Genomic DNA, 27903 nt, shown 5'->3' with positions numbered 1-27903 from the left:
AGGGGCTCTTCTTGATCCGTAAGGTCAAAGACGTCCTCATGAAGAGGGCAGCATGTCTTCTGAAATTTGGTCACTGCAGGATAAAGGTCTTCTTCACTAGGCCTCTTAGGGGTGAACCTCTTAGAGAAGTCCACAAATGTAGCCAACCTGTCCATACACCCTTCACATTTTTCTCTGGTCCATGGAGATGAGGGGGAAAAGGGCTCCTCCTCGGGATCCCCTTGTCTAGAACACAGAGATTTGTAAAGGAGAGTTTTCGATAAGGACTGGGGACTCTCAGAATAATCCTCCCGCCCTTCCGGGTGTTTAGATGTGTCTTTAGACCTGTCCTTTTGTTTACTGGTCACCGAAACTATCTTAGCGAGACTCTCGCTGATGTTCGGTGTTACCGGGAGGGGTTAAGGCTGTTTAGATGGTTACACTATAGACTTTGACACAACCGGAGCTTTAAGCGTCGGCGCGCTCTTAGGAGGCGTCTCAACGGCCTTGTGAGATTTAGTGCTGGCGCCCTTACTCGTAGAATGCCCGTACGCATGCCACTGACACGGTTGCAGGGAGGGCTGCCACTCATGCGACATGGCGGGTGTTGTCGAGGAACTCACCGTACCCGTTGGCACCTTGGTCCGCTACAACTAATCTGCTTTGGCGGTACCGGGGGTTGTGTGTTTGGTTATATGGGTATCCTGTGCGTCCCTATCGCCGGGGTGTCGTGCCTGGTGGGGCCAGGGACGGACGTCATGGAGCGCAAGCACTCTGATGTGAGGTCAATAGCAGCCGGATCGGAGCCATGGCCATCGCTTAGCTCCTCATCACTTTCGGCGGCTGCTGCAGCAGGGGAGCTACACTCGGCCTGCGACATGGCGTAGGCCACCCACCGCTTCACTCGACGCTCCTTGATCATTTTAGGACGCAGGAGTTGGCAGTACTTAGAGGACACATCATCGTGATTGAGGGGAAGACACTTATTGTACCGCCGTTGCTTGTCTTTCCCGGGGTATTTTCCCTTACAGGAAGGGCAACATTGAAATGGTGTCCTGTCCATAGCTCAGGTATGTGAAAGCGATAGCAAGAGCAAAAGGGCAAAGAGAGGGGAGAAGGAAGTCATTCTTGAAAAGAATAGAAACCCCCAGACCCCACTCTCCCTACTGTATCCGCCGGCCAGAAGGCCCTGCCACGCGGTCAGCAGCGCCGGCCAGCACACCAGCCATCGAAGTCTGTTCTTTGCTGTCTTCGGCGGTAGTTAGGAAGTAGTCGTCGAAGAGGGGATGAATAATAAATAAATGACCTGAGGTAGGGAAATATAACAATTTAGAATTTTGCAACAAGTAGGAGCTCTGCATCAGGCGACCAGCTAGCTGGGTCGAAAAAAACAATCTGAGGGACTTCTACGCGTGGGGGATTTTGGGTAGACAACACGTTAGGGATAGTGTTACAGGCACGTCCACGTCCCCTTTCGATCCTCGAAAGACAAGATGCAATACTCTGCAATTACCACTAAATGTCGGACTATATGCACAGTATGTGATTCTAAGCAGATTAACAAACATCAGAAATTATGTCCTGTTCAAGGGGTGGTGTTTTGAAGGTCACGAGAAAGGAAACATCCAATTACATAATTTAATGTACAATGTTCTTTAAGGTCCTAGTGACGCGTAGCCAATGAAAATTTTAGAATTGGAATTAATTTTGCATTTTACAAATATGTGACATTTGTGGTTCTTTGCTTTAAATATTGTAGCCTGGAGTGGGCGTGTTCAGATGGTCCTCAGTTCAGTTCCACAGAGCTGTCCGATTCTCCCAGCCGCAGAAAAAGCTGCTTTTTCTTTCAATTTGAGCACTCCATTTTTGAATTACCTCAGGGTACTTTAGGGGGTCAAGTCAGTCTCCAATCGGGTGCAGTGACATGCAGGTCAGACAGATCTCAGGAACAGTTAACCTGCTGCCCTACTCTTTCAGATGTGTAGCTCAGTCTCATTTACCCTATGACCTTACCCATCATCCTCTGGTAATCTTCCCTTGCACCACATTCGCAATGTCGCCCTGTTTCTTATAAATAACTTTCAGACCTTTTGTTCCCCTTTTGCTCCATACTTTACTAACTGAATCCCTTTCCTTACCTTGCACGCACCTCCTTCCCTTGCCCACCTTGCTCGCTCACTAATTCCTTGCCACTCACACCCTTTAATTGCCCATCACACCAAGCCCATTCCTTGCCCCTCACCACCTTGCCCCTCAGCCAAGGCCGGAATCTTGTTGGTAATGGATTGTGGTTATGGGGTCTGCACTTGGACAGCGTAGAGCGAAAGGCATCAAGGGGACGTGGCATTTTGTGTGCAGCCAAGTTGCACTTTCTTGGAAAGTCACCGAAGCCGAGAGAACTGCAAGGGAAATGCACATTGGACCTGGTGATGGAGGGAGGAAGAGTGGCCCATTATATTTATGGGTATGTGTGGTTATGTGACTGTGGTCATGTGTTAGAGTGTATTTGTGACAGTGTAAAGTATAGGTGGAAGGATGTATCTGTGTTTATGTGACTTTGTAACTATTTATCTGAATCTGGTGTTGATTTGAATGCTTGTCTATTGTTGGTCACATGATTGGTCACATAATTGAAGGGTGTTTTGGACAAGACCAAGGAAAACAATCACAGAGTTCAGCCGTAAAAGTAAATGGTCCGTAAATACCATTGATTTTACCGACCACCCAATTGAGGGTCTGATCAAATGCCATACCAGCTGTGGTATTTTATGGAGACCTTTCTTTATGTCTATTTATATAGCGCAGAGGCCGCAGGCATGAGAGTGTTAACATCACAGACCAAAAAGAAACTGAAGGCGAGGCATCAGGGGGCGTAAACCACAATGAGGACCAGTAAGCAGAACAGAGCCATCTTGAACCCACGTTTAAAACTGTCAAAAGCCCTCAGTTCAGGGCGGAGGGTGTTCCAGAGTCTCAGGGCCACATAAGGAAAGGATCCCTGGGCGACCATAATCAGCTTGACCCTGGACACATGTAGAAGGAGAGAGTTATTAGATCTCAACATCATGCGAGCAGGCACCCAGCAGAGTCTGCTAGATAAATACACAGGACTACTGCCATATATGACATGACATTTATAGCACGCCTGTACAAAAGTGTTTCTAGGCACGGCAAGGAAGGGAAAACAAAGGGAGGACAAAACAATCTTACTAGGCCTTGTGTCATTCAGATGACGCAAATGCGGGGGGGATAGGAAGGGGAGTGGTGCAGGTAACTCAATAGGTGCAGAGAGAAGGGACTGTAGGGTTGCAGCTACAGATGCTTAAGTGCAGGGGAAGCCCGGATGCAGTGCAAGGGCAATTTGACATGCAGGAGCCTGGCACAAGTTCAGAGGGTTTCCAGGTGACCAGTGCACGGAGCAGTCAGGGACATCAGCAGGGGAGAGAAAGAGAGAAGGCGGAAGCTAAAATGAAGTCTTGAGTTGCTTCCAGAACCAGAGGTGGTTCTGTGCAAGTTTGAGAGAAGGGAGGCTGTTCTAGAGGGAGGCCCCAGCCGAGGAGAAGATCTGCCCCCCCACTCTCTGCTTGCAGAAGCATCTGACCCCAAGAGAGTTGGAGGTGGATGAGCAGAGAGCTCGAGAAGGAAGATGTTAAGGAAGAGAAGTTGGAGGTAATGTGGTCCAAGGCCCCAGAAAGCCTTTTGGGCAATACAAAGAGTCTTGAACTTGATCGTTCCAGCCACAGGGAGTCAGTGAAGAGATTTCAGAACTGGAGTTATGCGATCCCTGGGCTTAAGGACAAGTCTTGCAGTCCTGTTCTGGATAAGTTAAAAAGGTCGAAGAGTAGATACAGGCAGATTTAGAAAGGGGCTGTTGCAGTAGTCCAGCCTAGAGGGGACCAAAGCTCTGGAGATAGTGAGCTTCTGGTGGAAGTGAGAAAAGAATTCTTAGAGACGTTGGAAATGTGAAGAGAGAAAGAGAGGGTGGAGTCAAATATGACACCAAGGTTCTTATCCTCACAGGACGGAGCAGGAAGAGGGCCCAGAGTGGGCAGCCACAGAGGGAGAGAAGAAAGGAGGGTGCGGGTGTAACGATGCGGAGGATCTCAGTCTTACTCGCATTACGGCAGAGATCAGTGGAAGCACACCATTCCTGAATTGCAGCCAAACAGTCTGCTATGACAGGAGCAGAGGTGACTGAGGGGAGCCTGAAAGAGAACTGGGTGTCATCCGCATCACACTGAAAAGTGGAGCAGAAAGTAGCGAAGCAGTTGGCAAAAGGTGCCAGGTAGTGGTTGAAAAGCCAGGGAGAAAGGTTAGACCCCCGGGGAACACCACAAGAAGAGAGGGAGATGGTAGAGAGGGAGATGGAAGAGAGGAAGGACCCCAGTTGGACCCGAGAGGGTCGGTCGGTGAGGAAGGCAAGGCACCTGCATGTGATACAAAGCAAACGGAAGGTAATTCTATTGGCAATGGGAAGCCAATGTAGAGCCTTCCTAGACTCAGATATGATCTCTTCTACGTAAGCCCTTCACGGCCCTTCAGTGTATTCTTTTTCGTCTATAACCAGACAAGGGGCCTCATTACGAGGTTGGAGGCAGCCATGGAGCTATTGGCTCCAGCTCCATGGCTGCCTCCAAAACCCTACCGACTCCGCCCTGGTGAATGGAGCAATTACCGGTCCATTCCAAGGTTGGCGGGACCAGTAATTCCCCATTCACCAGGGCCCTTCCCCATTCCCATTTGAGCCCCCGTAGGGCTCAATGGGAATGGGGAAGGCGCTAATAACGGTACCGCAAATTGCGATACCGTTATTAGCTCCAGAGTTACTTTGTGGGTCCCGTCCTTAACGCCTGGAAAAACCAGGCGTTAAGGGAGGACCCACAAAGGGAACTCGTAGTAGGGCGGTAAGGGATGGTCGGCACCGGTGCCCTTACCGTTGCCAGTAATCCCTTACCACCCTCCTCGTAATGAGGCCCAAGGTCTCCTTTGCCAATACCTTGCAGTAGGCTGGAACAATAGTCCCAATTGGTGCCAATTATAGCGCAGGCAATGGTGACACACTTTTTGCAGATGAAAAAAGGTCTTAACTGAGCTAACAGTTTAAGATACTAAGAGATAAAAGAGACAAGGCTATTAACATGTGTCTTCATGTTAAGTTCTTGATCTAGGATTATACCCAAAGCTGTTACTTTGGGAAGAGTAGCAATGCTACAGCCCGCTATCTAAATTCACGAAAGTCAGGACTCCACTTTCTCAACCGGGCTGCCGACCAGTTAAAAGCTGTAGTTTTGGTTTCATTTAGGGCTAGACCATTGGCAACCATCCAAGTCTGTATGAGAGAGTAAACTGAGTTGATGGTTTCCGTGTATCTGGTATGATCGCCCGGACTGAGTGTCATCAGCATAGGCTTGGTGAATATGTTCTAAAATGAGGGGACAAGCAAAAGCCACAAGGGACTGCACTGTCACCACTAAGTCATCAGCCTTCACGTCCCCATGTAAAAACCCTAGCTGAGCAGTCTGCCAGGAAGGGTCCAACCCAGTTGGCTGGTGAAAAAGAGGCAGAGTGTTAATTCCTACAGACCAGCATAACATGGTCAACTAAGTCAAAAGCGACAGACAGAGCTCGGAGCATAAGGAGAGCTGTACCACCCTTCTCAAGGACTTCAAGAATGTTGGCCTTCAAGCCAAGTAGGGCTGATTCTGTGCCATGTGCGCTTCGAAATCTCAACTGTCGCTGGCCCAAGATGTTATATTTAGACAGAAAGTGCTGTACTTGAATATAGGCAGCCTGATCCAAGATCTTGAGCAGGAAAGGGATGTTGGTAATAGGCCTAGAGTTTGGTGGTGCATTAGGGTCAAGGGGTGGTTTCTCGAGTAATTTGAAATCCATGCCTGCTTGATGTATGGTGGAAAAAAGCTTTCACTAAAGGAAGTATTAATGAATGTAGCAATTAAATGGATACACTGCACAGCACATGCCTTTACAACCAAAGCGGAGCATACGTCCCCCTTGCAATGAGTGGGTTTCAATTGTAACCAATCTAAATTCAAATGCAGGAATGGTACTCTCAGGTCAGAGAAGGTCGAGCTTACCTCTTGGCCTTACAAGTACAGCACATTTATTAACAATGCCTTCCTGAATATTCTGGATCTTATTGACCATAGTGTCCCGAATGGACATGCGCAAGCCTTTATCTTTGTTGACTGAAGGAACAGATGGACAGGGGTCTTCCAGCTTTTTAAGAATCTTAGAGTTCTTTAGACTCGGAGCTAGCATTTGCAATCCTCTGGTCATAGGAGCATTTGTTTGCCAGAATAATGGCAAATTTATCGGCCTTAGCTGCTTGATTGCATTTGGTCCAGTTTTCCTCTGAGTCAATGGCAATGGCTTTAAGTTTCACAACTTTTAATTCTTGAATTTCAGATGAGTACCACATTTTTGTATTCTTTTTTCTTAACAAGCCACATTTTTTCTGGGGCCACTATATTAACTGCCCTGAACAGCATAGTTTACTGTACAGAATGGGAACATAGATGCTTCCCTCGAATAGAGTGGGCATCTCCAATTGCCTCCTCCTCGCCCCTTACCCATATAACAGATAAAAGAGCCAGAATTCACCCCTTTGTGTCTAAAGAAAAACAGTAGTCATATGAGCCACTATTGTACATAATCCAGTTCTCCCTTCTTATTGATGCTGAAAACAGCTGAAAGAAAATGATAAAACCTTTTTTACATTACCACCATCACAGTGTTGGTATTTCTGAAATAGCATTGAGATATTCCAGAAATACCACCTCTGCTGGTGGGAAACTGAGTAGGGTGGATTTTTCAGAAATACCACCAGCAAAGCTGGTAACATTCTGCAGCGGTATTAAAAGAAAATCTGCCCAACTCTGAATGACCCCCTTAGTTAGTAGCCTTGTAGTAATTAATTCTTGAATATTACATCTTTGTTTTTTTCAACTGTGTCCAAAAGTAAGTACCACACACAGTCCAACCACCATGTCTATACCCATTATATAACTAACATACATGGGTGCCATCAAACTCTATGAACACATTGGTCATCAATATACTCTAATAAAATATGACCCTTACTTCCTCGGAAAGTAGACGTCATTAATATGCTGCTGTGGATTGTAACAAACCAATGGTGTATGGGGAGTAGTCTGGTCACAGAATTGGTTATTTAAATACGTATATTGCCAATTGGTGGTATGACCATGCCCTTGCAGCCTAGACTCTCATCTCCCTTACTGTGAAAGCCATGTGTGGGGACCACCCAGGCACATCTATATCATTTCTGAAATCAAGACTAATGCCTCACCCAATTTACACAGAATCTGAGCAAGATTTGCAGCACTCAGTTCTTTTGTGGCAGATTAGATCCTGAAGGATTTTGTCTTTTTCAATTGTGTCTCAACATATTGGAGTTCTGGCCCACAGTGCAACGGCCCAGCCAGTTTAGGGGGCAATAGCCCATTTGCCTCCCTTGCAAGTGCACCCCTGCTCAACAAGGAAAAACCACTCTGGAAAACAGAACAGTTCTTGGTTTCCTTAGCAGCTGGGAGAGACATGGACCCTGTCTCAAAGACTACTCTCTCTAGATAGATTGTAAGATGCATCCAGCACTGTTATACATTGTCAAACAAGACACTGCCATTTATGCCTAAAGCACACTCCACACGTGGTACAGGGACTACGTTAGCATTCATTGCCAACGTGCCACCAGAAGCTGCAAGGCTGCACATGGAGTTCAGTACACACTATCACACCTCATTATTGTGTTAACACTCAGGCCAGGAATGACTCGTAGGACAAGCAGTGCTAAAACATTTGTTTGTCTCAGTTCCTTATATTAACCCACACCTTCTTCTGGTATTGCTTGTTAAATCTATGCAAAGCATGGGATTCTAAGCAGACCCACAAGCCTCAGAAGACAAACATTACATACCTGTAATCGTCTTTCGGATGCTTGTTATCTGCTTAGATTCAAATGAGCCCCCCCCCCCCATCCTCTCCTCGTTTGGAGTAGACGCACCATAGACAGTTTTTTTATGTGAGGTTTTTTCAAACAATTCTTCACATTCACGCTTCGTTATACACTCCACGCAACCTCATATCAGAAAGATAATTTGAGGACCTTGACGCCTGAGGGATCATGGGTACAGTTCACATCACAGTAGGGATAGTATTACAGGAACACAGTCGACATCCCTTTTCGAAATCGAAAATAAATCATGTAATACTCTGCACCAACCACTAGATGTCAGCCTATGCAAAGTATGTGAATCTAAGCAGATACAAGCACCATACAAATGTTTAAGCAGAGTTTACAGAGGACTATACATTTTTGAAGATTCAGTACAGTTCCCGCCACTCCAGAGCCACCTCAGTCCTTGCAGGTTTGAGGCCAGATTAAAGTGTTCACCACAATCTTTACTCACTCCTAGTGCTTCTTCCCAGAATAGATCTCATAATGGCTGTAAGACACAACCTCCGCGTGAACCTTTTATCACACTGTGTACGTTGGTAGAGTGTATCCTGTATGTGGAAACTCTATTGTACCTTCACATTTGATCTCTTATTAAAGTTTTATCACATTCCATCCACCCAGGGGTCTTTCCTCCAGTATGGGTACTTTGATACCTGCTTGGGGATGAAGAGACATTAAAGCTTTTCTTGCACACTGTGCATTTAGAGGGCGTTTGCCCAGTTTGGGTCTTCTGAGAAGATGAGTGACTGGACCATTGTGGCACTTTGTGCATGCGTAGGGCTTCTTCCCAGTATGTAATATATGATAGTTACTAAACGTGAGCCAGAATTAATATTTTCCTGCAATCTAAGCCTTCGTAGGGCTTTTCCTCTCTGGATTCTCCGATGCTGGTACAGACCCGATTTCAAAACGTAGCTTTTACTCGCACTCCGTACAAGGTTACAGTCTTGCTGCTATGTGAGTTTTCTGATGAAGTCTAAGGCTTGAATGCTGAGTAAAATGCTTACCACATTGCATACATCCATAGGGCCTCTCCCCTGTGTGGGTCCTTCGATGAATGACAAGAGTTGAGGGGTCACTGAAGCGTTTCTTGCATTCTGTGCATTCATAGGGCTTCTCTCCTGTATGGGTCCTTCGATGCCTGGTCAGTGCATCAGACGTAATGAATCTCTTCTTGCAATTTGTGCATTCATGGGGCTTTTCGCCTGTATGGATCTTTCGATGGACCCTTAGTGCAGAGGGGAAACTAAAGCTTTTCTTGCAGTCCGCGCATTCATAGGGCTTCTCTCCGGTATGGATCCTCCAGTGTTGGCTGAGAGTTGATGAGGCCCTGAAGCCTTTCTTGCACTGCTTGCATTCATAGAGCTTCTCCCCTGTATGGGTCCTCAGATGTTGGTGGAGAACCGACTTGTGAGGGAAGCTTTTCTCACACTCTGTACACTGGTATGGTGGCTCCCCAGTATGAAAGTTCTGGTGCCGGTACAGATTTGAGCTACAGGTGAAGCTTTTCTCGCACTCTGTACAGTTATAGCGTTTTGTGTCCATGTGTAAGCTTTTGTGTAGGATTAGACTGGGCTGGTTACTGAAGCACTCCCCGCAGAGGCTGCATGTAAACACGTCCTTTATTGTGTGGATCTGCATATGCACTAGGAGTTGGGAGTGCTCAGTAAAGCTCTGATCGCAGTGTGGGCATCTTCTAGGGCTCTTTTGCAGGCTTGCAACTCCTTTTTCTGTTAAACAAAAGAAGAGATTTCAGGAATTAGTTTCTGCTATCCCACAGCCTAGAAAACACAGATCTTCGCCACATACTTACTCTATAATCCCCCCCTGCCCCCCCTGCACCCTCCGGTCTACTACTGTTTTCCAACTAGTCATCCAGACTGCTTAGCTCCCTCTGAGAAAAAAACAGCCCCTTTTCAAAGTCCTACTGCGAGTCTTCCAATCCATCCCTTACGTCTGCACGACTACAGCTCTAACACAGTCCATAATGTCTGTGTTCCCTGGGTGAACCTATGCAGCCTGTCCCTATCGCTGCTTCTCCCTCACCACTAGAAAGCACTATTCTGCCTTGTCACAACACCCCTACCATCCACTTCTATAAATCTACTCTGAAGCTCCACCTTCTGAGCCATGGCAGAGCACCCTCACCTTCCATCACATCAATACTTTCTCCAACTACTCAGTCTCTAGCTCCATTTCATATAGGACCCTGTGCATATCTAGTTCATTTAGACCACCCTATTGTGCGCGTTTGCGTCCGGTCCCTGGTCTATGGAGGACCCTGCACATATACAGTTGTGCATCTTGCCCCGTCCCTGGTCTATGCATTCTGTAATACCAACTTCCCATGCTCCAGTGTAGAGAGGACACTGCACATATATACAGTCCCCTTGGAACAGCAACTATCATGCATCTTGCCCTGTCCCCGGTCTATGCATCATGTGATGTCCAACGTCCTCCACTGGTCAGTTGTACAGTCCCTTTCCCTCCAATGTTAGGAACCTGCTGCAGGATGACACAGAATACTGTTTGTACTGTTCCATGTGTTTCTAGTCTAACCCTTAATAAATAAACAAAAAATAAAACAATAGAACCATTATAGAGCTCTGAATTTTGTTCCAGTTTGCCATCATCATATTGGGTGATCCTGGGAGCAATGCATTGGTTCCTCATCATAAAGGTATAAAATGCAGGTTATTGGAACCTGAGCAAAATGTAACTCATGTGCCACGTCTAAGCTCATAGGAAAAAGAAGGCAGGACACCAGAACAATAAAAAGGAATAGGAAGCATGGGAAGAGGTTACCCGCCGAGGTAGTCTGCTTAGTTGCAGACGGTATCAGAGATCTGAGCTGGCAAATGGGTTACACAGTGCTTTGGTCAAGGTACCAGTAGTTGCAGAATTTATATTCTGGTGGTTGTAGGTTATTCACATTTCAACAAACATGAAATAAGTAGACACAAACACAAGCCGGGTAATCTTCAGCAGGATCAAGGTTATCTGGTAATGGCTCGACGTGGGGTGTAATTGCTAGTCATAAGGTATAACTACGATATAGGCAAGCGTAGGACTCATTGGGGGAGGGAAGGTTATTTGGTTAATGAACGCAGGCATATTGGAGTTAGATCTCCTTTCATGGAGCTAGGTTTTCATATTCCTTTTGACCCTATCAAGGGTGTATTCTGTTTTCAGGGTTGTGGGGAGTTTATTCCAGAATTTCTGACCCAATAGAGTTAAGGATATCCCTGTGTTTGTCTTTTGATCCTGGGTGTAGTGGGGTTATTAACCTGCGATGGGCTTTTAATATTATTATTAGGGTATTCATTGAGCGTGGAGCTGGCTTTGGAAAGCAACTGAGCGCTTTACAATCATAGAGGGAGAACACAGTGAGGGGAAGAAAGAAGAACAAGTTACTTAACTGTAATGTTCTTTCGACTGGATGTTCCTCCCACGTATTCCTCATCTTGTGATAATTCGTTTCGCCAGCTTTGCTGCATCGGAAAGAAAATTTCGGCAGAGGGCGCTGTGCTCGAGGTCGTGGCATCAAATATCCCTCGACAGGCTCCGTACCGCGTCGACGTCACCGATGGTATAAATGGCTCGAGCCGCGCCCGTTGGCTTCAGTTCTGTTTTTTTCAAGGAAATACTCATGGAACAGCTAGGCGTATGCTGTGACTGATAGGCCTATCGTGAGAGGAAATTGTAAGAAAGTATAAACTATACTGCAGGGTAGGTTGGGAGGGTCGATGAGGAATACATGGGAGGAACATCCAGTCGAAAGAACGTTACAGTTGGTAAGTAACTTGTTCTTCGAATGGACTGTGTCCTCCCACGTATTCCTCATTTTGTGATATACTCCCATAGCAGTGATCAATTTGGAGGTGGGAGTATTCGTTTTTGTTTTCATGTACAGAGTGAAGTACCGCTCTGGCAAATAGTCCCTCATTTGAGGATGAGGTATCTAAACAGTAATGCTTGATAAAAGTATGTCATTATGCCAATGTTGCAGCTGAGCAAATATCTTTTGCCGGGACTCCCCTCTTCAAAGCATGAGAAGTGGCCATTCCCCTTGTGGAGTGACCACGTAGCCCATCCGGTGGATCTTTTCCTGCCAATCTGCAACATTCCAATATAGCCAGAATAATCCAGCGGGATATGGTTTGTTTTGTCACCGCTAACCCCAATTTATGACCTGTGTAGCCCACAAAAAGTTGGTCCTCTTTATGCAATTTTGCCATTCTTGCAATGTAAAAGCTGAGAGCCCTTTTGGGGTCTAGCCTGTTATCTCTCCTCTTCTTTTCCCAAATGAGGAGGAGGATAAAATGTTGATAAAACAATTTTCTGCGACAAATGGAAGTCGGAAACTACTTTCGGTAAGAAAGATGGTTTAACTTTCAGAACTACTTTGACTTTGTAAAATGTGGTGCATGGAGGTTTACATAAGAGCCTGTAGTTCACTAACCCTGCGGGCTGATGTTAATGCCACAAGGACAGTTTTTAGTGTTAAAAGCCTCAATGGACATGAGTGCAGAGGCTCAAATGGAATACATGTTAAGAATTTAAGAACTGAATTCAAATCCCAAGTTGGAACATGAAATGGTATTGGTGGATATACATTTGTAAGTACTTTCAGGAACTGTATTATTAATGGTATTTTGAAGTAGGAAACCTCTTCCGAGGAGCGCTTAAAAATGTACAGCGCAGCAAGGTATCCTTTAATTGTTCCGATCTGGAGCCCCAGATTGGCTCATGTAACAGGAAAGAAAGCACCATTGGTGTGCCACATTGAAAAGGGTCCACATATCTTTCCTTGCACCAGTTACTGAATTTATTCCAACGCCAGTACAAGGATTTTGTTGCTGGCCTCCTGGCCGAAAGCAAAATCTCAATTAAGTCACCCGGAAGATCCCAATCCTGGTATCTCAACATCTCAGAAACCATGCATGAAGGTTGAGCGTGTTGACCTCTGGATGGAGAACTCGACCTTCCTCTTGAAAGAGAAGATCCTCTCTTTGTGGAAGACGTACTGTGGGCAGATGGACATGTTCAGAAGGTCCGGTACCATGTTCTCCTGGCCCAATCCGGGGCAATTAGGATCATGGTTTTCCTGAACTTTCCCAACCTGCTGATTACTTGAGGAAACACGGGGACTGGAGGAAACACGTACAGCAGGGGAAAATCCCAATCCACTACGAACGCGTCTCCTAGAGCTCCTCTCGGAGGAAATTCCCTTGAGCAATACTGATAGCACTTCCGGCTTACCGAGGTTGCAAACAGATCCACTTGAGGGGGTTCCCCAAAGGGTGAAGATCTCCAGAAGGACTTCCTGAGCTAACTCCCACTTGTGGGAGACTGTGCTGTACCTGCTCAGAGCATCTGCCACCGTGTTCTGCTCTCCGGCTAGGTGAACTGCCGATGGAGAGATTCCCTCTTGTATTGCCCAGAACCAGAGCTGCATCGCCTCTCTGCACAGAGGTAGGGATCCTACGCCTCCTCTTTTGTTGAGGTAGTACATGGCCACTGTGTTGTCTGTCATTATCAGGACATTCTTTCTCTGTACAGAGGGCAGGAAGGCCTTCAGAGCTAGTCTGATTGACCTCAGCTCCAAAAGGTTGATGTGTAGTCTGGACTCCGATGGAGACCAACATCCGCCGATGGTCAGATCGTTGGTGTGTGTGCTCCCCACCCCGTGAGTGAGGCATCCGTCACTACTGTCATCTCCAGCCATGGTTGCCAAAAGGATTCTCCCTTACAAGCCCACCATGATAGATCCTGAGCAATTGCTCTCAGGACTTGCAGAAGATCCGACATATTCCCAGAGAATTGGGACCACTGAGTTCTGAGGGCCCATTGGAGGGATCTCATTCTCAATTTGGCCTCTGGCACAAGAAAAATGCAATGAGGCCGAGCAACCTCAGGAAATTGAAGGCCGGTAGATGGTGGGCTTTAGGGAATTTTGTTACCATCTGCTGGATGTGGAGAGCTCTCACCTCGGGCGGCGAGCCTTTCCCCGAGGAAGTGTCAAAGACTGCTCCGATAAATTGGAGTTGTTGGGATGGTACCATGTGGGACTTCTTGAAATGGAGGGAGAAGCCCAGGTTGAGGAGGAAGTGGCAGGTGATCGACAGGTGTTCCTGAGCTTGTTCTGGGGAATGTGCTCTGATTAGCCAATCGTCTAGATAGGGGTATACGTGAATCACCCTTCTCCTGAGACTCGCTGCCACAACCGCCATCAGCTTGGTGAAAACCCTCGGGGCAGAACTCAAAATTGATAGTGAGAACCGCCAACTGCAAACCTCGGGTATTTTCTGTGCTTGGGATGGATCGGCACATGAAAAAAAGCATCCTGAAGGTCCAATGATACCAACCAGTCTTGAAGCTGGAGAGCCTGACGGATCTGAGAAAGCGTTACCATCTTGAACTTGTCCTTCCTGAGGAATTAGTTTAAATTTCTCAAGTCCAAGATTGGTCTCAATCCTCCGTCCTTTTTGGGGATGAGAAAATAGGGGGGGGGGGGGAAGGGAGGTAGGGGGGGGGGGGGGGGGGGGAGTACCAATCTTTGTTCCTCTCTGCTACAGGTACATGCTCTATTGCACCTTTCCCTAGTAGGGTTATAACTTCCTGCCAAAGGAGCGGGTCTGGAATCTTGGTAGAGCTGGCTCCCGGTGGATGATCAGGAGGTCTTTTTAGAAAGGGAAGGCAGTAACCTTGGGCTACTATTTCCAGTGCCCACGCATCTGAAGTAATGCCTCTCCATTCTTTCAGATGCTGAGAGATTCTGCCTCCCACTGGTGCTTTGTATGATAAGACCTCAGAGTGATTTGGAGGCGGCTGAGAGCATAGATGCCGTTCCTGAAGATGGCTTTGTAGTCTTTGCTCGTCCACCACGAGTGACATTTATTCTGCCCCTTTGAAAAACCTGTCCTCTTCCTCTACCCACAGAGGAGTAGTATCGAAAAGAACAACCCCTACAGGAAGAGGAGCCTGAATAGGGTTTCTGAGGCTGTCGCATAGAGGCACTAAGGGATTTTGCTACCGCTTTCGAAGTCTATAGTTTTTCCGGGCTCTCATCAGCCTTACTACCAAACAGCCTCGAGCCATCAAAGGGCATGTTGAGAAGCCTGGTCTGTACATCTGGTGCAAACCCCGACTTTCTCAACCATGCAAATCTGCGTGAGGTAGCTTGGGGACTTCAGGATGACAGCCGTGTAGATGATGCAACAGGCTATGAAGACTATACACGTTTGCAGTGGGAGCCAGTGCAGTTCAATGAGGTTTGGGCTGATGTTGAATTTGCAGAGTCCTTTAATGAGCCTTGCTGCAGAATACAGGACACATGCCAGGGTAGTTTCAGGAAGGCCTTCCAGAAGGGCACGACCACCATCAAAGTGGGGGAGGACCAGGTCTTGCACAGCAGATCTGAAGCTGTTTTCTGGGATGAAGGGCTTGATTTCACGCAGGGGAGAAAGTTGGTACCAGACTGTTTGGCTCTTCCATGCTATGCGCTGTTTGAACATGAGGTGTTTGTCGCTATTGAACCCAAGGGTCTTGGCACAGGGGGCCAGCTGTGGTGTGAATCTGTCGAGGTTAATGGCAGAGATCCAGGTTTGGGGGTACAGTGTTTTTGGTCAGCAGTCGGAATTCAGTCTTGGAAGGGTTGAGTTTAAGGAAAGCTCTGGACATCTAGGACAGGCTCAATGTGAGGCAGTCCTTGCGCCAGTGGAGGTCTTAGATGGATGATATCTTGCGATAGATATGCGTGTCATCCACATATTGGTGGATGTTGTGTGGAGAGAGGATGGTTCTGAGCAGTTCCATGTAAAGATTGAAGATCACAGGGAACAGGGTGGATTCTTGCAGGACTCTGCATGTGATGGGTAGAGTTGGTGATCTGAAATAATCAATTTGTACTAACTGTTGGCAGCTCGCAAGGTAGGATTTGAACAAGCTGAGGATGATCTTGGTGATCCCCATGCAGCGATGTAGATTGTCAGTGAGTGTCTAATAGTCTACTGTGTTGAATGCTGCTGAGAAATCAAGAAGAACTAGGAGGAAAGGATCATAATTATCAAGGATTTTAAGGGCATCTATCACCTTGATGGAAGCCATTTCTGTGCTACATCTGGGTCTGAAGCGGAGTGGAGGTGATTATTGGCTTTGATGTGTTAGTGCTTTCTTAAGTATCTTACCTAGAAAAGGAAGATGGGTAATGGGACAGTAGTTTCCGAGATAGTCAGGGTCCGGTGTTGGTTTCTTAAGAAGCGGGAGAATTTGTCTGGTCTTGAGGGTTGAGGGGAAGGTGCCTTGAATCAGGGAGAGGCCGATTGTCAGGTAAGGGAGGAGTACTTTATTCACAAGGGTCTTGAGTAAGGACGCAGGGAGGATCTCGTCCATATTGCTTTGCAGTCGCATTGGTACATATCTATTGATGTGAAAGTTCCAGCATGTAGGAGCAATGATATGGAGCATTTAAAAAATAATATAGTAGGATTTGTGGATTATTCTCTTTGCAACTTGAAGGCACAAGGTTTTTCAGGTCTGGTGAGATATTGTCCCAGGGCTTAAGTGCGAAAATAGGTCTAGTTGCTTGGTTTCGGAAAAGTGGTTGGTGGTTTAGTTGGTTAGTTTGAAAAATACCTTTACAATGATGGTTTTCCGATCAATATAAAATCGAGCATTGGAAATCAGTCTTTTTCTCTTGAGATCTTTCAAATTAGGGCTTTTCACATAGAAGCAACAAGTATACTTACATTCTTTACATGTCCAACAACGTGGGTGCCATAACCAAGAAGGGTGGCCACTAAAGTGCTGCCTTGGTTGGGATCTCCATTTTAGAGGCGTTCAGGAAGAGATTACTACTTATGGTCCAATACTGGATTCTCTGGAGGAGGTCAGTTATAGACTGATTGTGATTAGCACGTTCAGAAGCACCAGAGAATCAGCTGCATATAATTAGAAATACTGACCAACATTCTATAATATCTGCTAGGGGTTTAATGTAAACAAATATCCATGGGGATACGATGAAGCCCTGGAGCACAACACTTTAAGGGGGAAAAATTGAGATGTAGTCTCAAATGCAAGGCAGTAGCATCTAGTCCCATCTACACTTTACCTTTATATCAGTATCGGATGATAGGCAACAGATAGATCAAGGAGTACCAATGCTGTAAGTGTATTGTCAAATGCGGTCATCGTTCCCTCTTATGAAAAGGAGACATGTTTCTGTACTCCTGTTTGAGGGAAAACCAGATTCGTTTTCATGTAGTAGGAGGTTCTCTTCGCTGTGGATGACCAGTTGGGTGGTAGTCACATTTTCCAGCGTATTAGCAACTAAATGAATTTTAGATCCGAGTGTGTCGTTTTTAGGCATCTTCGGGTCTTGTGATGAATCTGGACCATTTGTCCCTTCTCCCCCAGAGGAGAGCCTCCCCCGATCCCCCTGCACCCTTTGAGGCTATGGAGGTGAGCCTGCTCGGCAAGACCCTTCCCTAGGAGTCTGGGCAAGTTCGACCTCAGTGGAAGAGACTATCCTCTAGGGGGAAAAGGAACTCCCAGTCCAGCATACAATAGCCACTGACATAAGAACTAAGTGTTTTGAATCCACCGAACACTGACATTTCTTCAATCTCTTTGGATTCAGGTAATGCTGAATCTCGCCTGAACACCACAGTCAATGAAGTACACAACCCTTTTGTTTGTGAGGACCTATATAAAACCAAGAGGAACTTTGAATTGAAGAGAAACTCCTATGCTGTAGGAGAAAATCTTACGCAGAGGCAATACTCTGACGTGAAGATGTTCTGAAAGGGCAGAGCCACGCTAAACCGCATAGTCACCCGTAGCGTGGAGAGCGAATGAAATGCTCATAATATGCTGGAAGGCTGGCGTCCTGACCGACTGAGAAGACACGGTTGGAATAGAGATGGAGAAGCAACAGTCTCACCTGGTAGGGCAACCACAAGGAAGCCGTGGTGGGTCTGGGGCCTGACAACCGACACCGAGACCAGACTGCAGAGGAGAGCCCAGATCCTTGAGCTCTACACAAGAAGTGCATTTGCAGCTGAGACAAGCAGCAGAAGGGAAGCGAAAGCTCCCAAGGAGAGAACACAATGAGAGGTTACGAACATTGGTAGTCAAGACTGGGGAAAGCCAACAGGGTTACGGAAGCCTGATAAACTCGAGCAGAGAGAAAGTGAGCCTATCGGAGAGCCATAGGGCTACCAGAGAGTCCTACGAAAAGGAGAAACTTCGATATGCAAGGCCGGAAAAGCCCCAAGGGTTACAGGACCCAGATAAAACCTAAACAGTGATAAAGCGAGGCTACCAGAGAGCCCTAAGAAATTGAGAACACACAATATCCAAGGCTGGCTGGAAAAGCCACACTGGTGACAAGAGTCAGATAATACCCGAACAGTGACATATAGAGCCAGAGGGTTTCAGAGACCATAGGAAACTGAGAAAGTCAAGAAGCCTGAACTCCACCCTCCTCCACCACTATATTTTGCATTTAAAAAATACAATAAAAGCCTTCAGTACAGCTTGGTTTCCTCTACAGTATAATCTTGTGCACATCCTGTATTTTAGAACAATCAGCAGTGAACGTTGTTTCCTATCCCACAATCATCCCACCGTTCTACCCATGTATCGTGACACCATCGCTTGGCTAAGAAAATGCTTCAATCTCTGATCCTCTCCCCTGCTTCATACATCCTTCCAGCCCTTCTGACTTCTCCCCCATTCCTTCTCTCCCTAGGGAGGTCACGAGTCTCACCGTGCATTGATTTTATTCCCACACGTAATGCAAGATTTCATATTTTGGTCCCACAACCTCCTGAGTTCTAGACCGCTCTACCAGATCCATTTCCGCCCTCAACCATCTGTGCACTGCCCTGCACCAGTCGCCCAGTTTGGGCCCACTTTGAGCCTTCCATGCAATGGCTGTTGATCTTTTGGCCAGTGCCAATCCCAGCGCAATTACTTTACAAATGTCCATGATCTGTTTACCTTTCTTCACAGGTAACAGACCAAGTACACAATGCTGTACCAACATTTGTATCCCAATCTTGACTAAATAGGACAGTTCCTCGCACACCCTTTTCCAAAATCCTTGTACTTGGTCACATCTCCACCACATATGTAAAAATGGTCCTACTTCCTTCTTACATCACCAACAGTCCAGGTCTGCTTCCGGAGCCATTTTGGCCACCCTGCCGGGCGTAATGTGCCTTACAATCATATACTATATCCGTTGGACTCTAAAGTTCCTGGACACTTTTTTTTGCATGCATGAATATCCCTAACCCATTCTCCATCCGAGAGTTGTCCCTTTCCCATTTAAGCATCAGTGCCCTTGCCTTGCTATCTCTTTACGCTCTCTGCTGCAATCAATTCCGACACCTTTCTCTCTCCGTCTCTCAGTTGTACTAACACCAGATTCATCCCGTGTGTGCGCGGCCTTATATTGGAAACTTCTCCCACACTATCCTCACCCTCGCTATTAGTGAAGTAATACAGCAAAAAGTTGACAGGTACAAAGGTGCGCCTCCTTGAATTCCAAGAACATAACACTCTATCCTCCTTGCAAATATCGTCCACTACCCCCTCACCACCTGTTTTGATTTCACCCTCCGAAAAGGGTCACCACCTAGTCTACTACTACTCAGTGGCATAACCGAAAGGAATGGCAGTTTCTGCCCCAGGGTTCTGTTTGCCATTCAACAAATTCGAATATTGGTACTAATCAGGGAAAATAGTTGTGCCAGTTCCTTCTCCATCTTCTCCCCCCCTCCCCACAGCAACTCTAGTACTTGACGAGGCATAGCTTCAGCCATAATCCACTTCATTGTTCAATCCTTGTACGGTGTAACAAACCAGTCCACCATGTGTTTATAACCAACGCCAAGAAATATACTATGAAATCTGGAGCTCCAATTCCACCCTGACCAGCAGGCAACTGTAGTGTGCGTAACACAATCCTCAGGGGGATTCCCCCCCAACCCTTCCAACAGCAATCTAGTCAGCGTCCCATGCAAAACCCCAAAACACATAGCCTTCAGGACCAGCACCTAAAAATGCTTAAAGCAACCTGGGTAGCATGATCGTCTTCGCCAAGGCCATCAATGAGATGGGGAACCGGGACCAAATTGTCAGCTTTCCAAAGGCAACTTCCCGTCTTTCCACATTACACTTATACACATCCAGTACCAGTCGGCACTGACCATTAAACCCAGGTAATGGAAACACTGTACTGGGATTTCCATACCAAAACCCTCCAGCCTATTCCCCACCTCCACAGGTAACGCATAAATAACGGATTTAGACTGGTTGGTGACTAACCCTGATAGCCCCCTAAGAAGCCTGACATTTTAAGACGCAGAACTGAGTGGAGAGTGATCCTGGAGGTTTCAAACCTGTAAGAGTAAGACAAGGTTACGGTCAGTCAACAAAGGGAAAATTGTGTAGTCATATAAAAGAAACCTTGTTGTGTGTGAAAAGAAGGAAACCTTATGTCAAGACTTGAAAAGCTGACATATATAGCCTATGGCGAGGCTTGAAAATGTATTATACAGAAAAATGTAACTTTAAGGAAATTGTGATCTTTCCCAACAACTCTTTTGGAACTTTGTTAAACTGTTAAGAATCCGTTTCCTGGGAAGAAAGACTCCAGTATTTATGAACTTTCTAAAAACCTACTTTGAGAAAGAATCCAAGGATTGGGCCAGACAGAAGTCCAAGGCCTGGCTTCCTCCTTTTGTTTGGATTTCTAAAGTGGTAGGGCCAGTAATTAGGATTCAGACTTTTTAATTTGGACTTCAACGTGTACCCTTAGCTTCAGTTTATTAGGTAGGGAACTTCCCTCATAGCGATAGGGAGAGCTAAGCGTTTTTATTTTAATTTAAATATAACCTTTGACATGTCAGTAACTTGTCCGACTCCTTCTGGATCGCTACAGTCTGCACTCTTTTTGAATATGCATTATGGTGATGTCTGTATACTGCTCAATAGAGATGCATTACAGAATTCAGTCAGGCGTTCCACCTAGATAGCTATGTTTTCCTTGCTACCAGTGGCGAAGCATGGGTCAGATTATTCAGCTGAGGTAGTGATAGTAATATTAAATCAGGTCTTCAGTTGTAAAGGAGTCCAATTCTATAAACTAGGGATGGGCCTTGTTCACATTGACTGCTCCATCAGATTGTTTCTTGTGTTTAATGTTGACTTGAAGTGTGGATATTTTATTCTTCATGGTCCTTGCAGGATAGTTGGCCAGATACCTCTGAGGGTTTGGGTTGATAGTTTGTTGTGGGTGGGTGGGTTAGTTCATTGTACATTTCAAGCACTTAGAGTTTTTCCTTGTGCAGAAGAAATACACTTTTGGTAGTGTATTTTTTTTCTTACAATGTTCCTACGCAGGTCTCACAGATTCTTAATAATTCCACTACACCTGCAGGAACACCTGCATACTCCACTTAAGAGAAATGCACTTGCCCCATGGTAATGGATGACAAAATATTTTCCAGTGCTTTCTGTAAAACGGTGCATGTCACCATAGGCACACTTTAGTTGGTACAATGCTGCCATCGATGCACAGGGAAACTTTTATTTGACATTTACCACAAAGTTTGTTCGCAGTAAATGTCAAAAGTTTCAAATATCCCCAAACTCACCAGCAAGGTACAGTACCATGCAAATAGTACTTGCTACTTGCCCTTCATAAAATCTACTCGCTAATTCAAGTGGAATAATGGATTTTGCAAGCTCTGATATGATTGCCCCAGATATGAATTTTGCATGCCTGTTTGACTTTAATTTCCTTCATTTGTGTTTTAGATTGCAGGATGTCCTTTTAAGGGAAGCCAGTTTATGACTGAACCATTTGTTGGTGATTCTGTTTTCAGTTTCTTGGGGGCAATAACACAATGGAAATTCGCCATTTTGTAATATTCCTAGGAAAGGGCTGTAATTTGCTTCTCCATCCCTGGATCCACTTCTCCATATCAAACTTACTGCAAAGAGTTCAAATACCAATCTTGAACATGGAATGGATGAGAACTGTGATGAGGAAGATTAGGGCCTAGGAGCAGTGAAGATTACAATACATCATGGGTATTCCATCCTCGTCCTAACAACATGCACATGCTGGCTATAGCAAGCCTCTGGCTTTGACCCACAGATCACAAATGACTTTTTAATTGTGCTGTGTGAAATATTTTGAAAGCCAACGTTAATGTTACTCCCATATCAATGAACACACTGGAGAACACCACAACATAAGCGCCTGTGTTCCCAGAGAGATCAGGTAGGAGACGTGCCAGAGATTACCAACGCTCTGCGATGGGAGTAGCAAGAGGTGTTGCCAAGAAGTTCTGCTGCACGGTCAAAGGATATGTGCGTGCCATTGTATTAGAGCAGGGGGGACCTCATTATTCCCATCTGTTCTCCGATTGGGTGCTGTCAGGGGGATGCACATCACGCAATGGTCAATGTAAGGTTAACCAATGAGGAAAGTTCATTATTGCAACAAAGTACTTGAGTATAATGGACCAATAATATTACAGTATTGTTTTATGATTGCACAATTAGTCAGGTTGTATTTAGATAAGTGTGAGCAATAGGGTATTGAACTATAGGGGATGTTTAAAATGTGTGTGTGTGTGTAGGTGTTAGCCAATGGGGAATGTGGGATTATATTGTGAAACCAAGTTAATTGTGGGTTTTCCCCTATAAAAGATGTAGTCTGAGATAGACAAGCAGAGTTCTAGTTTCATTTTCAGTTCTACGGGACAGAAGCTCCGGCCATCTTTGCATTTAATAAAACTTTGTTTCCATTGCAAAACGGTGCACTGCTTATTTGACCCTGTGGAGTTTCGCCTTTATCAATCGGGTTTTGGGTTTTTACCTACAAGCTGTTGAAGCAGAAAGTCAGACGTGGGGAATAAAGGAACATTTGGCAAGGAGTCTAGGAAAAAGGGCAAATCCCAAGAAGGCAAAGTGCTCTTAACCAGAGGGTGAATCTGAGACGCACAACTCAATCTGTGAAATATCATTCCAGGGTACACAAAACGCTGTAACTGCTGCCCTTAAGGAGAAGACTGACAAACTCAATTTAAAAACCATCCCGTAAGAATGAAATATCAGGAATGGATCTCAAAAGGATGTTGTAGGGGTACTCCCTACACCACTGCATGAATGACAGCCGATGCTTATTGTAAGAGATTTTGCACTAGTCAAAACCACTTTGGTTGACGTTCCCTTCCTTATTAGGCCTCTATGCTCAGCAGCAAGGCCAGTGGACAAAGCGCTGCAGAGCTGGACATTCTAGGGGGGGGGGGCTACTGAGAGGAGATGGGCCCAAAGGAAGGATTTCAATTTCCTGCTGAGCTACATCTAGAAATAGTGGAAGGCAAGGTTAAAGTTTACATAAAGGGACAATCAAGATAACCTGGACACAGACATACAATCATTGCCAATACTTGCGAGATTGGGGGGCTGGCAGAACAATAAAGCAGCATCCTCTAACATCCCAAGAAGAGGGTATCCCAACCACAAGCCAGTATGTCACTGTAGCAGAAGCAAAGTCTCAGGAGTTGCAGGAAGCTGCCATTAAGTTCTTCCATGCGCGACCCATCTTCCCGTATATCTTGGAGAAGAGTAGAGATGCCAATACAAGTCCGTGAGATGAAGAGAAGGTTTTGCTTACAGTGTCTGCTTCTACCTTTACTGTTCCCAAAACGTAAAAGCCCAATAAGGAATGGCCATGTTCTGCCCGTGTGCAGTGTCCTGGGCCACTTCTGAGAAGAACTTGCAAAGTGGTTCTTCCTGGCAGTTTATGTAGCATTTTACTACCTTGTTCTTCGTGTGGACATGCATTGGTAGACCATCCAGGAGAATGGAGAATGACTGGGCCTCTGAATATATGAACTGTTGGATTCCATTGTTGTCCAGAGACACTGGACTGAGGGGGGGCCACCACCCAACAGACGCCGAAGGATCATGTCGTCTCTCAATGATCATGTTGCAGGACTAGCTTTTAGCTAGGTCTGACATACGTGCTTTGTTTGTTTATTTATTTGGTAATGCGCGCCAAACCCATGGGTAGCCGGGCGCAACAGATTAAATGAAGACTTAAGCTTGTTACAGTGTTTGGCATGAGTATATACAACACAACGGCAGAAAGAGCAAGTATATGTAAGAATATATACAAGCATATGCCTATAAAACACAAGCGGCAAAAAAAGCAAATGTATACAAGAATACATTGGAACATCATATATGTAACTGTCTGGGGGCCGGTACATGATTTAGTAATGGTTTCAGGTGCAGGTGGCCAACACACAGCAGGGTTCTAAATTGAGGGGCGCTGGAAGCTTTGTAGCTCCTGCTTTCAGCCTTTAAGAGCCTGGTTAGCTTGACACCAACTGCTACCAGAAACTACTTTTGGCTCCACAGGCCACTCGTGCGCTTGGGTCAAACTATAAATAAACATTACCTATCTGACATTTAATATGTAAAGGGCAATAAGTAATGGACGAAATTAGGAGTTTGTATCTTATGTGCAAGTTAGATTTCAGTAATGCCATGTACTAGCTCCTCGTTACCCAGTGGTAGCGCCTGGTCACTGGTTAATGCAGGATACCCAGGACCTGCTTTTAGTTCCTGCTTATCCAATCTTAATTTTGAACCCTGCACAGGATGCGCTTTCAGCTTAAAACTGTAACGCCTGTTGAGCGGTCTGACAAGAAGGGGCCCCTGAAGAGCCTTCAATCTTTTCTTCCATTTTCAATTTATGTGCTCTCTATGGCATTGAAAAATCCTACTCTGAAGGTGATCAAATGATCCCCCAATTAAATTCCAACATCAAGTTGTATTTTTGTAGTTTATGGTTTTGTTAGGACAGTTTTTCTAACGTCCAACTAAACGTCATAAAACCATACATCTGAGACAGAGCATAAGCTCGACTATTAGTAGAAGGCACTACCTACCTGCAAATGTTTTGGGAACATGGACATAGCAGCCAGGCTTATTTTAGGAGGGGGAGAGGGCTATAGCTTGGTGCAAACAACTTGCAGCATACATATTGGCCAACTGAAACGCTAAGTAGGCAAAGATGCATCTTGGCCAAGTACTATAACATCATATCGACACAATCATAAAAACCAGCTCAATACCTTTCATATGAAAACCAAAGTATAACCTTATTTAGAGGAGCAAGAAGCTGGTCAAGATGAGTCAAACCTAAGGTTATAGATTCAGGATAGTAATGTTCTATTCTTAGGGAATAAGACCAGGTCAGATATACTCTTGGAATACAATCAGTGGTTCAAGGGTAGTTGACCCTGTCAGTCATGCACTGACACTCAGTTATGAAATTGCTTAATAAAACCACCCTGTTACAAGTATACACCTTGCAACATTGCTTTTTAGAACTCTTTAGTAGCTAGTAAAACAATTCTTATACTTTCTGGAGAGGCCTTAAGCTGCACAATGACAAGTATGAACACATAGTAACTTTTTTTTTTTAGCATGCACTAAGCAAATCAGGGAAAGCAAAACCCTATCACACTTTAAGAAGAATACAATATTATTCACGGTTTGACCCGATGACTATTTTGGAAATGCTCTAAGCAGTTTCATGGGAGGCACAAACCAGCGTTACAAGTTAAGAGCAGCAGCTATTCAAGGTAATTAGTCATATACTTTAGGCTTGAAGCAACTCTTAAGACAAGTATTAACTTTTAGACTGTTTTAGGTCTGTATAAAGCAGATCAGGGGGAGCAAACCCCAATTACACTTAAACACAATGTTATTCAAAGTAGATTAAACCCTATTGGTAATCTTTTACACTCATTCAGTTAAGCAATGATTAAAACAGTACCAACACGTATTACTTGTCAGAGATCAGAAACGCCATTCAAAGTAAAGAAACGTATATACTTTTAGAGGGCACAATGCGACTCAATGTTAAGTATAACTTAAGAACACTTTATAACAGCTACCACACTAATTCTTTCAGCAAGTAAGTACTGTAGACTTGTTATACTTTTCAAGACAGAAGCCTTTCCTTATCCAGCCCTTCCCTAGTCTATTGCATGCGTTTTCTCAGAGGCAGAAGAGGAACCCTAATGGTCTAGGAGCCAGGTTGAGATAGTTGCAGGAAAGTCGGAGTTCTTTAGGCGATCTTCTTTAACAAGTAGAGTTAAAGTGTTCAGGGACTTCTGAGAAGGCTCTCTCTGTGTGTTCCAGCATTAGGCCTGGGCAAGTGGTATGGGGAACTCCCAACCACACAAATCACCCGCTGAGCCTCACAGTATGCACACCAGACTTGCGTTAAGTATTACCCAAGCCCACACACTATTTTAGGAGAAACAAAGCGCTTCTGCCTTCAGGATGCCTTCAGGATGTAGCAGCACAGTACCCAGTCCCTGTATTCTTAGTCTGGAGACGAAAGAACTCTGTGGATTTAGCGCATTTTCACACTAGCCAGATGAATAACGAATATCGGTGGTCGGATTCTCTTTACTAATCTGGTCATGCACTCTGGTAAGGGGACTTCAAGGATTCAAATCATGTCTCTGGAGATCCAGCAGTAGTCCAAAGTTTCGGACTTCGGAAGACCATGCACCGCACTCCTACCCGAGGTCCCAGGGTATTGCCAGTTTGCAGCCCAGCATGTCACAGGATGGCTCAAAATGCAGGTCTTCTTGAGATTGGTGGATCTCAACAGCCTCTGAGTAGGAGTCATTGTGTTCGGGTTGATTGGATTGGAAGGGTTACATCAGGCTCTTGTTACAGAGTGGGCTCTCTGGTAGCTGGAAATCGATACATATGTCCTTTCTTCCTGTTCCTCTTCGGTTGCAGCGCCAGTGGTCAACTTGTCAGCAGCTTCCAGGTTCGGAGTATTTATCAGGAACTACAGCACAACTTCTGCAATCTCTCCCTGCAGTTTACAGAAAGGGGCAGCCTGGCTTTCCAATTAGGACAGCGAGCCCCCCCCCGCCCGCCCACTGGGAGTTGGTTCCTTTTAGGCAAGGTGAAAGAATTTTGGACTCCTCCCTCGCTTCCTGCCTTCTCAGACACTCTGGACCTTGGGTTGGGAATACAAAGGATTCCTCCAGAGAAAACTTCCACTGAGGTCGTTCCCGCCTAGAATGGCAGGGGAAGACCTCAAAGTACAAGCAAACGAGAAATGCCAAAAAAGAAGGAGCCCACCATTTTAACAAAATGGTGGCTCTTCTGGAAATTACTGAGGCTTATTTAACAGCCTTCGAGTAATATGACTAAAACGTCACTAAGGTAAAACCTATGCCACCAGCCATTCAAGTAAACTTGCAATTGTAACACAATTGCTACAGGTAAGTGAGAAAGGGGATATGTTGTATCCTCCAGCACTCAACAGAAGGTGGGGTGTGCTGGCTCACTACATCAAATGGAAAAGGGGCGGACAACCCACTTTACCCCTTGAACAGTAAAGGGGATATACCCAAGAACATTAACGAGAACTTAACAGGGAAGCCAAAAGGGGCAACCCAGCCTAAGCCCAAAAGTTATAGGAAACTAACTCCAACCATACACTTTGGAGAGACATAAAAAGGGTCACCCATAAAAATAGTAAAAGACTAGGCGAGAGGGGGAAAAAGATCCCCCTTCACTTAGGGACAAGGGAAAATAATCACCAAGTCCAAGCAAAATGTTCTGGGGTTGACACGGGTCAAGAAGATTTATAACCGATATGAAAATCTTACTAACAGGGGCCATCTTTGTTCTTCGATTAAAGGGTATACTGATTTATGCATTCCAAATGATGCACGTAAATCCAGTGGACTATCCTTGGTGCACAAAGCCCATGACCCATTAACTGGTGATGGCTTCCTTTCAAACACTTCAGAAACCCAATGTCATTCTCCATCTGGGAAAAAGTGCAA

The 27903-nt window shown here is 45.5% G+C and overlaps 1 protein-coding gene across 5 annotated transcripts in view; it reads right to left on the bottom strand.

Moving 5' to 3' along the window:
- Positions 1-6077: 6077 nt before the first annotated feature.
- Positions 6078-27903, bottom strand: part of LOC138489346 (zinc finger protein 391-like) — a 116342-nt gene continuing 94516 nt past the window's right edge. For all 5 annotated transcript variants that reach the window (XM_069617062.1, XM_069617060.1, XM_069617063.1 and 2 more), the window contains one exon: positions 6078-9708. In XM_069617062.1, coding sequence (XP_069473163.1) covers positions 8918-9708 — 791 coding nt within the window. In that variant the 3' untranslated portion in view covers positions 6078-8917. The remainder of the gene's footprint in view (positions 9709-27903) is intronic.

This window comes from Ambystoma mexicanum, chromosome 9 (assembly GCF_040938575.1).
Source record: "Ambystoma mexicanum isolate Mex_15411 chromosome 9, UKY_AmexF1_1, whole genome shotgun sequence".
NCBI classification, from domain to species: Eukaryota; Metazoa; Chordata; class Amphibia; order Caudata; family Ambystomatidae; genus Ambystoma; species Ambystoma mexicanum.
This window is presented reverse-complemented; position numbering and strand designations above follow the sequence as displayed.